This window comes from Drosophila nasuta, chromosome 3 (assembly GCF_023558535.2).
Source record: "Drosophila nasuta strain 15112-1781.00 chromosome 3, ASM2355853v1, whole genome shotgun sequence".
NCBI classification, from domain to species: domain Eukaryota; kingdom Metazoa; phylum Arthropoda; class Insecta; order Diptera; family Drosophilidae; genus Drosophila; species Drosophila nasuta.
Window position 1 is genome coordinate 16,196,766 of NC_083457.1, and position 12,629 is coordinate 16,209,394.

At 36.3% G+C, this 12,629-nt stretch overlaps 1 protein-coding gene across 1 annotated transcript in view; it reads right to left on the bottom strand.

Moving 5' to 3' along the window:
* LOC132792734 (protein king tubby) overlaps nt 1-12,139 on the bottom strand; it is a 32,512-nt gene extending 20,373 nt beyond the window's left edge. The window contains exons 1-2 of the mRNA XM_060802189.1: nt 11,706-12,139; nt 11,071-11,282 (exon numbers count right to left, since the gene is read on the bottom strand). Coding sequence (XP_060658172.1) covers nt 11,071-11,112 — 42 coding nt within the window. The 5' untranslated portion in view covers nt 11,113-11,282; nt 11,706-12,139. The remainder of the gene's footprint in view (nt 1-11,070; nt 11,283-11,705) is intronic.
* Between the last annotated feature and the right edge of the window lie 490 nt (nt 12,140-12,629).

Consider the following 12,629-nt stretch of genomic DNA (forward strand, 5'->3'; position numbering starts at 1 on the left):
AGATATTTTATATTTCTATTTTATTTTATTTATGTTATATTTTTATAAATCTGGTTATTTCATATTTAAGGTTGTTAATCTAATGAAACGTAAAAATAATATGTTAGTCGCTTCAATAAAAATGTTGTTTACTTTATTGTGACCTCAACTGACTTTTATTGTTGTGCTAAGATGTTAAGCAACATCAGTTTTACGAGCTTTTTATACGCATCATAAAGTAAGTAGATAACCTTTGGAACAAAGGAATGCAGAACTATAGCTACGCTCGACTAAATTTTTTGCTCATCAAGTATACGCCACGTGTGTTGGCTAATTATGATTTGATATCTGAACCTATAATTTAATACCGGGGCGAATCATTTTCCCATTGACCTAATTACACTAATATCAGAAATGTTCAATCAAATCCATTAAATAAAGATTAAAGCTCTTCGCTGTGACAAGAGTCAAGACCTTGCATTATAATTAATGGTCCTGTAGACGTGACAAAGGTGTCCAAACGAGAAAAACAGAGAGCGAGAGATGATAGAGAATCCAACAACTGCTCCCAACAAATGCTCCCATTAATTGTCATGAAAGATTTATGACCAAGAATTTCAATACAAATATTTATTAAATTTCTCTTCTTTTTTTGTGATACGATAAAAACAATGGCAAGCAGTTATCTATGCGAATGGGTGAAAGGGCAAAGTAATTTAATTGCCATCAAGCATACGCCGTGTATGCTACTCGTGTACTCTGTATTATATTGAGGGCGTTTTTTGTTATTGCAAGTCGTAAAGTAGAACAAACGCGACGCATAATCGATAAAAAACAGAAACACAACACAACAATGGCAGCTGACAAAAGGCGCAGAGAGTCGATTGAAATGCAGGTGCAAGGACACTAACAACAAACACCCACAAAACAGCGCCCGTCGGTGATTAGAAAAGCGTTCACGCAGCTGGCCAAATAAATGAATGAATGAATGAATGGCTGGACAGAGCGAGGACAATGGCAAAGCGAACGCGAATGCGAGCGAGGACATTGGTCGTTAGTTTATTGTGTGTTCGGCCAATGGCAGGCGTGGCTCACATGTCCGATAGATCAATGGCACTTCGATTTGTGTCCAGGCGACAGGTTGACGCCAAGCCTAACTAATCGAACTTGCCAGCGGCATGTTGATGCGTGTTGTTGTGCCACACAAACAATGCCAATGCCGTTGCTTTTAATTAAGAGGAATGCCGAGGTGAACAACACTCAATTGATTCTAGCGGCTTGGATTTCTATCGATTATATTCATTCCACCTTAATATAATTCAATATTGCAGAAGGCAAGTGGATGGCAAAAGCAATTGCATTGCAAATGAGCAAATACTCGAGGCAAGCTGGCGTTAATATTACGGCTTATTTAATATCGCTCATACGTCATGTTGGTCGACGGCAACGGCTGCGCTTATTCTGTCACTTTTTGTGCAACGCCCTAAGCCCCTGTCTGTCGCTCTCTCTCTCTATCTCTCTTTCTCTCTGTCTCCCTCTCTTACGTCGTGTGCTTATCCCACTTTGCGTTATTACAAAATCACTTTCCTTTACTCCGCGGCCCAACTGCCTTTTAGCCGCCTTGACAGGTGTTAGGCAGGAGGCGGAGACGTAAACGGAGGCACAAAAGCGGACAAGTGCCAGCTGAAAATCCAGTTCAAAAAAATTCACCAAGGCTGCCGAGTGGCTGGCACAGTTACTGTTACTGTCGCTTCTTCTTTTTATACCCGCTACCCGTAGGGTAGAAAGGTATCACGATTTTGTGCCTTCAGCAAATGTATGCCATAGGCTGAAGAAAACATCTCTTACCGTATATATATATTCTTGATCAGTGTCAACATTCGAGACAATATAGCCATATTTCAGTGGCGATCAAAGAAAGTGTTATAATAATTTGACAACACTTGTTCTATCAATATACCAATTATTCATTTCTGTACATTTCAGTATTTTTGGTAGATCAATTTAGTATATTTAGCTGGTAGTACCACACGTTTCATTTGGCATCAATATACCAAATATACATTACGGTATATTTCACTATTTTGGTATCTTAATTTGTGATATTTAACTGATTACATTGCATTATTCAGTATATTTTAAGAATAATACCGCACTGGTTTGATTTTATTGAAAATGGGTATCTCTCTTTCCTTAAAAATTGGTTACGATCAAATAAAAATTGAAGAAATTATTTAAGAAAATTTTGTTTTTGGGAAAACGTCAACTTACAACGAGTCTTAGTAGCTTTGGCTGACAATCTAGTATATATTTGTTATATGTTTTATGTTGTAATTGACATGTAGTACAATATCAATATACCAAATATAGTCCTTGGTATATTTTTTGTATTATTCTGGTATTCTGTCATTATCTATTTTTATCGAAAATGGGTAGCAGGTATCTTACAGTCGAGCACATTCGACTGTAGTATTCTTACTTGTTTTTTTTGTGCAATCTCTTTTTGCGTGTCAGATTTTTTGTGCGCCGAGGAGACAGATTATTAAATGATCATCGTAGTTGGGTACTTGTTGAGCACTGAATAGAGGCTGTCAATGACAGCTTTACAACGAACTTGTCCGGCCATCTAATCCCTGGCACTCTGATTATTATGAATTGCAAAACTTGTAACAGCATCAATCAATACGAGGAAATTTAACATATTATGCGCGATATTTGTTGACAGCAAAAGCTTCTGTTTAATAGTAGAAATAAAAATAAGGAAACGCGTGCTGAGCTTTTCCAACTCCAAGCTATGACCTACAAAAAAATTAAAAGCACCACAATAAACACACTTTATGGCTGTCGACTCTTTGGCGCTTATGACAGGCATTCAAATGAAACAGCCAAACAAATTTCCCCAGCTCACAACCCCCAAGAACCCATCAAGTTTATGCTTGAAGCGAATACATAATTATGTCGACAGCTGACTGAGCGTGGGAGCGAAGAATATCTTCGTTATAAATCAGAATTTATATCGGATGGAAGCAAGTTTATATTCCTCGAATTTCGACACCTGCAAGAGGGAAATTCCAGTGAAAAACCCTCATAAATCAGAAGTTAAATTGCCTGGACGCAAAATTTCATTTTAAAGTTAGCCGTAATTGCAATAATTGGGTTAAACAGTTAACCACAAAGTCAGCGAAAGAAAATGAGAACTTGAGGCAACTTTCAGCTCGTTCTTCATAGTAATAAATACAAATGCATAAAAGTGAGTTTATTTTTGGTATTTCCAACCATGTTTGCGAGCAATAATTGAGCCATTTCTTCTATATTTTATTCCAGCCACAAGTTGCGTGTTTTTAGTATAAGCTATAAATATCCTTGCAGCAACCAGCGAACGAACCCCTTTCTGCCAGCCAACATAATAAAATAAAAAGGAACTTATTACTGCATTCCTGTTGCTGAAAGCAACCCACGCATCGTCGACTGGCTTTGGCTTTGGTTGTGTGTGTTTGCTTTTAGCCTTTGCAGCGGTTTCGGTTGATGTTGTTTGGACTTTCCGCTGCATTTCCTTACAACTTTTCATAATTGGCCATCAAATGGAATGCGTCTCACAGAATTGGCTGTTGAAAACGCATTAAATTTAATGACCATGCCTTTAAAGTTAAACACATTTATTTATTTGTTTATTCCGCAACTTTCAGCTGGCCTCCCCCGAAACATTTCGGACCACTGATGAACTTGTTATTCTTTGCCGAGTGAAGAGCACAGAAATAAAGTATGCAATAATTAATTCGCGTGAAACAGCTCGTTGCAGAACTTTTCTCGAAAACTCGACGAAAACAGAACAACTGTGTTTTTTTTTTTTTTTTTTGGGTGTCGCGTGCTAAATTTTGTGGTTTCTCCACGCAGCACGACCTTTGACGGAGGCTCTTCCTTTTGCCCCTCCACTTTTGCACCGCAGTTAATACTTCTAATTTGCGGCATAGTCTGATTGTTTGGCATTCTGTCGGCTAATTGCGGGCAACCTTTAAGCAGATGCCACTCCCACCGATGCTGCTGCTTGCCACGAAAACTACTTTAATTTTTGACCCAATTAGCTGGCGGGCTAATTGCATTGGAGTGTCCTTTAGTGCTGTGCTTTTTGGCTAAGCAGATAATACCAACTAGTATAAATGTTAGTTGGTTGGTGTTTGTGCTTGTTATTGACAGTCCATTAAATAGGCAAGCAAACCAATTTAGCAAAAACAACATACAAATTGCCAGCATTTCCATTTCAAGTGGTCGACTTTTCAAATGAAATTTTAATGCGTTTAATTGAAATTCAAGTGTTAAAATATTCCAATTAAACATTCAATGGTTTAAGACTTTAATGCACACTTCAATACCCTTGCTGCACACTTCAAACTGGGTGTTGCTGTATTTTATATTCCGAGACTAAAATTACTTGGTTTTTTTTTTTTTAGGAAGATGTAAAGACTTAAGCGAATCTTGTTATAAATATTTCTATTTATTTTTGACTTAACTTGTATTTTTGCTTTAACATTTCTAGATGCTGATATAGATTCTATTTCATTAAATTGCTTTAGATGTGCTGCAAATGAGGCTGTCATCAATTGATTATCAATGATGAGTTTGAGTTTAGAAAAAGTTGAAAAGTAAATCAAACTTGGTGTAAAAATACTTTGGGTAAAAATACTTAAAATTCAATTTAATATCAAATTGTGTTTTTGCTCTAACATTTCTATATGCTGGTTTACATTCCATTTAATTACATTTTAAATTTTAGACATTCTGTAAATGATATTTTCAGCAACTCTCTGACTAATTCTCTGTGAAAAGTAAATTAAACTTGGTATTAACATAGTAAAACGCGAATGTTAAAATTGCACTAATTAATAATACCTATATTTAGGTACTAGTTCAATTATTATTAACTTGATTTAATCACTCTGTTAATGAGACTAAGACTGAAATCAATCAATTATTAATGCTGTTTTTTTTTACCAATAAGTAAATCAAACTATGTATAAAAATAGATAAGTTCAAATGCTAAGACTTCATTAATTATGTTTTTTTGTATTGTGAGTTTAATTAACTTGATTTACACATTCTGTCAAAGAAACTGTCAGCAATCGAAGATCAATAAAATTATATATAGAGTGTCTTCTAGTGCCACATTCCACTGTTTGTTGGAAATGTCACTTGATTTCAATTAGTATTCACAACATTTCAATACAAGTGCTCACTAATTAACCAGCCTCCTGCTTCCTCCAGCTGCAATTATTTTGCAATTAAAACGTAATAATGTTACAAGCGAATGTACTCATTATATTTGAATTCATTTGGCCATTCATGTTTAATGTTGCCCATCCAATTTCTGGTGCTGAGTGCACAAATTTGCATTAATATTAAATCACTTCCATAGATTCGCTAAATGGAAATGACACAACCAATTTGTAGATGCTGCAGATAGTTGACTACGAATTTAACTGAAACAATTGGATAATTAAGGATTCAATAAACTGCTGTCAATCAATAACACTCTGCATCTACTTTTGGTAATGTCCATCTGGGACTTCGTTCGTGTCGCTGTCAATAAGAAGACAAACCGCATTTAATCAAAGTTGCAGTGGCAGTTTATCAATGTCTGTCTGTGACACACAGAATTACAAGTTCTGCAAATAATTTGATTATAAATTAACGATTTAATTTTCCAAACTGTTGAACAACTTTAATTACTAACAGAAACAAGTATTAAAGAATATGTAATAGACGAAGTTGAAATTCTGATTTTTAGCAAAACCTAAACATCAATTTTATTCTAAGAGATTCTCGTTTGAGTTGGAATATCAATTCTTTTGTAAGTATATAAAGTTGGTATCTAGTCGAGCATGCTCCCAGTGCAAACTCTTGGTGAAATCAAAAAGCTTTAAAATTCAAGCCTGCTGTGAAGCTACTTTATTCCCCTCAGTCGACTGCTGAGGTGAAACTTTTCTCGACTGCTCTGCTAAATTGAATCAAGTTGGCAGCGCTGCTGCAGCAATTGGCATAGCTTGCCGCTCGGTGGCAAATTGCAATTCACGGAATCTGCAATTGAAATGAGGCCTCACAGCAGGACGCGTTCGCATTGCATAAATTGCAAATTACGACAAAATGTTGCCGTGTATTACGAGATTTTTTCCTGCCGCGTTTATATCTCTGCTTCTTTGTTCTACATGGGTGACAAAAAAAGAGTGTGAAAGCTGTTGTCGAGTGCACTAGACTTTGACATACCTAAAGTTTAAATTTTCATCTAAGTTTGCAGAACTTTACTTCACATGCTGCTCAACTATTAATCCACATGCAGTATGCATAATTTATGTGAATACCCCACGTGTTAGTTACAGGGTATAGAAATCTGCTGCTTATATGTTCATCTAATACAAGGTTTTTTTGCCTGCCATCCTTGTGAGCCTTTGCTTCTCGGCTTTTAGCCACAAATTGCAGAAGCTGTGTAAAAGGGAATCCCCCAGAAAGTACGAGAAGTCGTATCATAGCCAGGACTAGGAGGACATGCCAGCAAAGCCCCAAAAAGTTGGCTTAGTATGTTTTTGATGTTCTTGCTTGCTTGCTGTTTAGTGCAATGGAGCAAAGTTTCCAATTTTGTGGTTTGCTTTGCGTTGTCCTACATGATTGTGGCAAACAGAACGTTTTTTTTGTTGGACAAACTTGTTAGCTGGGCCCCAAAGAGTCAAAGGAGTAGAAGTGCAGCACAATGAGTGCGAGTATTGGATTCGTATGCCGACGGGACGTTTTCGGCAGCAATAGGTCAAGAACCCCAACGCAACACCCCTAAAATTACAATCCTGCCAAGTCAAGAAAGAAATGCCGAAAAGGCGCCGGCAACAACAACAGCAACAGCAAAAACAAAAGCCATAGCGATGCGTCATTTCCGTTTAGAATTTTGTGTGGGGATTTAATACCCATTACCCTTAGGGTTGGAGGGTAGTATAGCTTTGTGCCTTTTCTGAGTTCATAAAGCAAAAATTACGATATATTGGTAATTATCTGACGGATTTGTCGCGTGCGACCGTCTTTATAGTGGAAAAAACATAAACTGAAAAAATTTTAAAAATAAAAAAAATGTATTCGTATAGCTCTAGATTAGTACTTTAATTAGAGCTAAGAATGGTTTTTGGAATTTTTGTTCTGTTATGTTTTCTGTTCTGATAATTGGAAAAATAAACAAATTCGTACGCAAACCAAAAAATGAACGAACTTATACATTTTTTTGGTAAAACAGAACAAGTTCCTTAAATCAATCTTAGCTCTAAATATAGTGCTAATCCAAAGTTTTAAGAATAACCTTCACTAATTTTAAAAATTGTTTTAGTTTATGTTTTTTCTCTGTAAAGACGGTCGCACGTGACAAATTCCGTCAAAGAATTACCTATAACATATATTTTTGATCAGCGTCAACTGTCTAGGCGATATAGACAAGTTCATCAGCTTGTTTGTCCGTTTGAACAGCTAGATCTCAGAGGCCTTAAAAGATAGAACTAAAATGTTTTGCAAGCACTTGGTATATTAATATACCATATATATTTTTATACCCGCTACCCATAGGGTAGAAGGGTATTATAACTTTGTGCCGGCAGGAAATGTATGTAACAGGTAGAAGGAGGCATCTCCGACCCTATAAAGTATATATATTCTTGATCAGCGTCAACAGCCGAGACGATATAGCCATGTCCGTCTGTCCGTCTGTGTGTCTGTCCGTCTGTCCGTCTGTCCGTATGAAACACTGGATCTCAGAGACTATAAGAGATAGAGCTATAATTTTTTTTCGACAGCATTTGTTATGTTTGCACGCAGATCAAGTTTGTTTCAAATTTTTGCCACGCCCACTTCCGCCCCCGCAAATCAAAAAAAAATCGAATGACAAGCGTAATTTTAAAGCTAGAGAATTTTGGTATATACAATAACAACTATAGTAGTTATGATTCCTGAAAATTTGGTTGCAATCAGATAAAAATTGTCGAAGTTATTAAAGAAATACTTTTGTATGGGCAAAAGCGCCTACTTACTAGGGGTCTGAGTTACTTTGGCTGACAATCTGGTATATTGTGCTGTCTATGGTATATTTTGAATGCGGTACTATGTCGATATACCAAATATACCATTCGGTATATTTTTAGTATTTTTGCAGTATTTTCGGTATATTTTGAGAAAATACCGCAAAATATATTTCTTTTATTCCAAATGGGTAGCGGGTATCTCACAGTCGAGTACACTCGACTGTAGCTTTCTTACTTGTTATGTATATGTCAATATTTTTATGTAAATTAATTTGGTATATTTAAATAATAATATCGCACGGAACGGTAGATTTAACGAAAACAGGTATATTTATTTGGTATATTTTGTGATATGACATATTTAAGAAAAACAGGTGTATTGATTTGGTATATTCAGGAGATAATATTGTACTGTTCGGTATATTTTAGAATTTTCGGTATATTAATTTGGTATAATTTAAGAATAAAACCACTTTTATTGACAATCAGTAGCGGGTATCTCACAGTCTATCACACTCAATTGAACCTTTCTTAATTGTTTGGGAAGGAGGTTTTGGTTTTTTGGCCTAACCGTTAACCGTTAGCCACATTTGCCAAACGTGTTGAATACTGTGAGGTGTGTGGCCCGTGGCATTGATGGCCATTGAGTGTGGGTGGTGTGATGTGACTGGGAGTATTTTGACTTTTGACAGCAATACATACTGAATACGGCAGCAGTATGTGGCCACTTAAGCAGCCACAGACATTGCGCCACTTAATGTGAGCAGACGCCTTTCTTGGCTTGAAGGAATGATGGAGCTCTCTCTCTCTCTCTCTCTCTCTGAGAGCTTTCACATATGCTCGATAAGTCAGGAGTGCTGTGGTAAATAATTGGCTGACTTATTGCTTGACTCATTGGATTAATTGACACATTGAAGTTGAAGTCGAAATCGATATTCGTATTTGTTCTTTCAGCTGTGGAAAATGTCGCTTGATTCCACGCTAAAAGCCAAAGCTGAATCCAACAATCAAAATATTTGTTCGCTTTTGTGTGTGCATGTGTGTGTGTGTCGCGTGTGTGCTTGTGTTTGTGTTTATATAATATAATTTACGATAGTTGCCCCTAGTTACGCTGGGCACAACAACAAGAATTCAACTGAACTGAACTGAACTGAACTGAATTGCACAGCAAAAGGTTCCGCCTTACATTTTGTTTGTTCATTTGGTCTCCTCAAATTTTATTTGAGCTCTCAACGTTGTTGCCTTTATTAATCCTTTGTGTATTTTTATTTTAATCATGAATTATACTGCCACAAGCACAAACATTGTTGCTGATTTATGTTAACTGCAAATTGCATGCTCTTCTCTCTCTCTCTCCCTCTCCCTCTCTCTTTCTCTTCTTTCTCTTTGTTTCTGTGCACTTTAGTCTTTTTTTGTTCCTCCCTCACATGATTTTTATTCATTACATTTGAGCTTGTTGCTAAAACAATGTTTACTTTCATTTATTCGTAGACAGTTTCATTTGCCAAGTGTATGCTCAATCCAAGGGCTCACTTCGCAACCAACAAGTTAAGTGTTGACTTTGCTGGGAATATGGAATACGAGTACTTATTGTAATTCTCATGGATTAAATGCATTATGCTGCTTCACAGCTGCTCAAGACTTTGAAACTGTGAAATTTAAATAATTGTCAATGCTACCAAAAAGTTACTCAGTGTCAAACTGCAATCGGATTTATGAAGCGAAGGAATAACTTAGGACGAAAAGGATTAAGACTTCATGTAGTAAATAATGTAATATATACATATATTCTCAGTCGAATATCTTGGGAAGATTCTAGATTAAACAAGGTTCTTTAAGAGATATTTATTTATTAAAATTATTGTAATATTTTATATGGAAATTTATTGTTAGCACAACCAAAATAGGAAATTGGAGAAAAAACTAGTAGACAAATTCTACATCATTTAATAATGACCTTCATTACCTGATATATTCTTAATGTGTTCTAACAATTAATTAACTTGTTTGGTATACAAGGAAATATGAGAACACAATATAGATAGATAGACTTTCCATTAAATTTTGAACCGTTCAAGGGTTAATTAATAACGACCTTCTCCACTCGTTATGTTGTTATTAGTAAAATTATTGTAGTAATTTATTAATTAGCTTGTTTGGAACACAAGGAAATCAGAGCAAACAATAGAGAACGTCCTTATGGAATAGTTGATATATTTGATGATTGCTTTTCGAAGTAATTCTGAATTGGAGCAAATGCTAACATGCAACTTGCAACGATAGCATGTTTATTTTTTTGAGTGGGGTGAATCCCGAATCCCGATAAGGGGAAAAAATAATGTTAAGAAGTAAAAGCCAATCGATTTCGAGGTTGAAATTCGATTTAATTCGATTCCGTTGTCTGGGGAACACGACACCAGGTGGAGCAAAGCCAAAGAAGACGGAAAAAAAAGGGGAATGAATTGAACGTGGGAGTTAAGAAAACAGGATAACACTTCAAAAGTCCTAAGGGTGTCGATTCTGTGAAATGTGATTGAGAATTAATGCACTTTTAAGCTGAGATTGTTATGAAATTTTCAAACTTCTTGTTATCGATAAAAGTGCACGAAAATCTAATGAAAAATATTAATCTTGTATCGGAAAACGCCTAATTTAAATTGTTGTTTTATGAAAATACAATTATTTCTTAATTCAAAAATGTTCTTTTTGCGTCATTTCAATTTAAATAATTATAAAAGTATTCAGTTATTTATAGAACCAATTAAAATTCTTTTACATTTTTTTTTTTGGCAATATCGTAAATGAGATGTCATATATAAGAGAAATATTTCGTCATGTTTTGTCTAACTAATTTAATTCTATGTTGAAATTAGCTTTATTTGTGATTATATGACTCACACATTTTTTTGTGTGCACAGCCATTTTGTAAAGATTTTCTTTTCAATTTGTTGTGAAATATAAAAAGAAATGTGCATTCAGCATTCGCATAAATATTTATATACTCGCATACATTTCAATTGAGAGCAAATGTGTGAACATTGCCACCTACCTGTTGTTCCATCTTCTGATTGCGGCTGCTAATTGCGGACATTTTGCACTGGGCTTTTGGATGATGATTCTGCTGCTGCTGCTGATGATGATGACGATGTTATCTTTGTTGTTGTTATTGCTGTTGTAGTTGTAGTTGTTGCTGATGTGCTCGTTAACAAGCTTGAGCACAACTGAGAAATGTTTGCTTTTTCTCGCTCAACTATGCAAAATCTGAGAACAAAACGTGAGGTATTTAACAATTTCCCCAATGACGCACCAAGACGCTCAACCAAATGTGCAATGTACTTATGCGCACACATATGTGTTCTCTGCGTAAGTGTGTGTGTGCGATGCTGACAGCTGCTGTGCAATGTTTGTTGAAAAGGAAATTTATTTGAAAGCAATGCAGCAAAACAAAAAGCAAAACTAAAACTGAAACTCAAGGCACGGCACGGAAGCAGAATACGCGTTTCTCGTGCTCATTCTCGTTCTGTTTCTGTTTCTCGTACATCTGGCAGAATGAATGCCGCAAAAACCAGCTCAAAATGTGGAAGGACTGCAACAACAACAAAATCACACACACACACACCCATATAGTAATACACACACATGTGCATAGGCATAAGCACACCTGGTTGTGTGTAGCACCCTTACTTCTAGTGTAGTTGTTGTTGGTTGTTATTTGCTGTTTGTTTTATTTATATTCATATTTGTAGTTTTAGTAGTTGCAATCCAAACTCTTCCACACGCGACAATAGATTACCCATACACATACGTATTTTTTTTTGTGTGTGTGCTTGTCGCAATAACCGGCATGCGATCCAATTATGTTTGGTTTGTTGTGGTCGCCGTTTCGACGAATATTTATTTCGTTGTTTGCCTTTTGCGGCGGCAAGCGCGAGTAATTTTGTTAAATACCTTTTTTTAGCGTTTGGCTCAATTAGCTTTCTATATTTGCACTAGTTCACCGTTCACACATCTCTATGCATTAATGCACATACAAGGCGTTAATTTTTTGGCGCGTATTTTGCTTTGGCAACGCGGCAGAACGAAACGCTCTCCGACAACAGCGAAGCGACCACACGGAAACGTTTCAAAACAACAACTGACTGATGGCAGCGAAAGCGGTCGTCGTGGGTCACGAAAACTGTGTGCCAGTGCCAATGAAACGTTCTGGCAATGAAACAGCCAACCGACAGGACTATACTGTTCTATACTGTTCCTTGCATGCATAGTAGGGAGAGAGAGAGTGTCTACATTGTTTTGCTCTCTTAGTCAGCACTCTCCTCTTCATATTACTCGCTCTTCTTTTACTTGGTGACTTCAGTCCGAACTCTATGCACGAAACACGCGACTAACTTCGACATCGACTTCGCCTTTAGCTGCAGGCCTAACTGCCTCTCTCTCTCTTTCGTTGGCATGCACGACAGATGTGCAGTGCTTTCCTATGAACCTTTGCGCGAACTATAGAATGATAGAATTACGCTTGTTTGTGTGTGTACTCATATGCAGTTGCATTTATGCATGACTCAATAATTGTTTGAGCTGCTTATTAGAATTAGAATGCATGGAATAGTT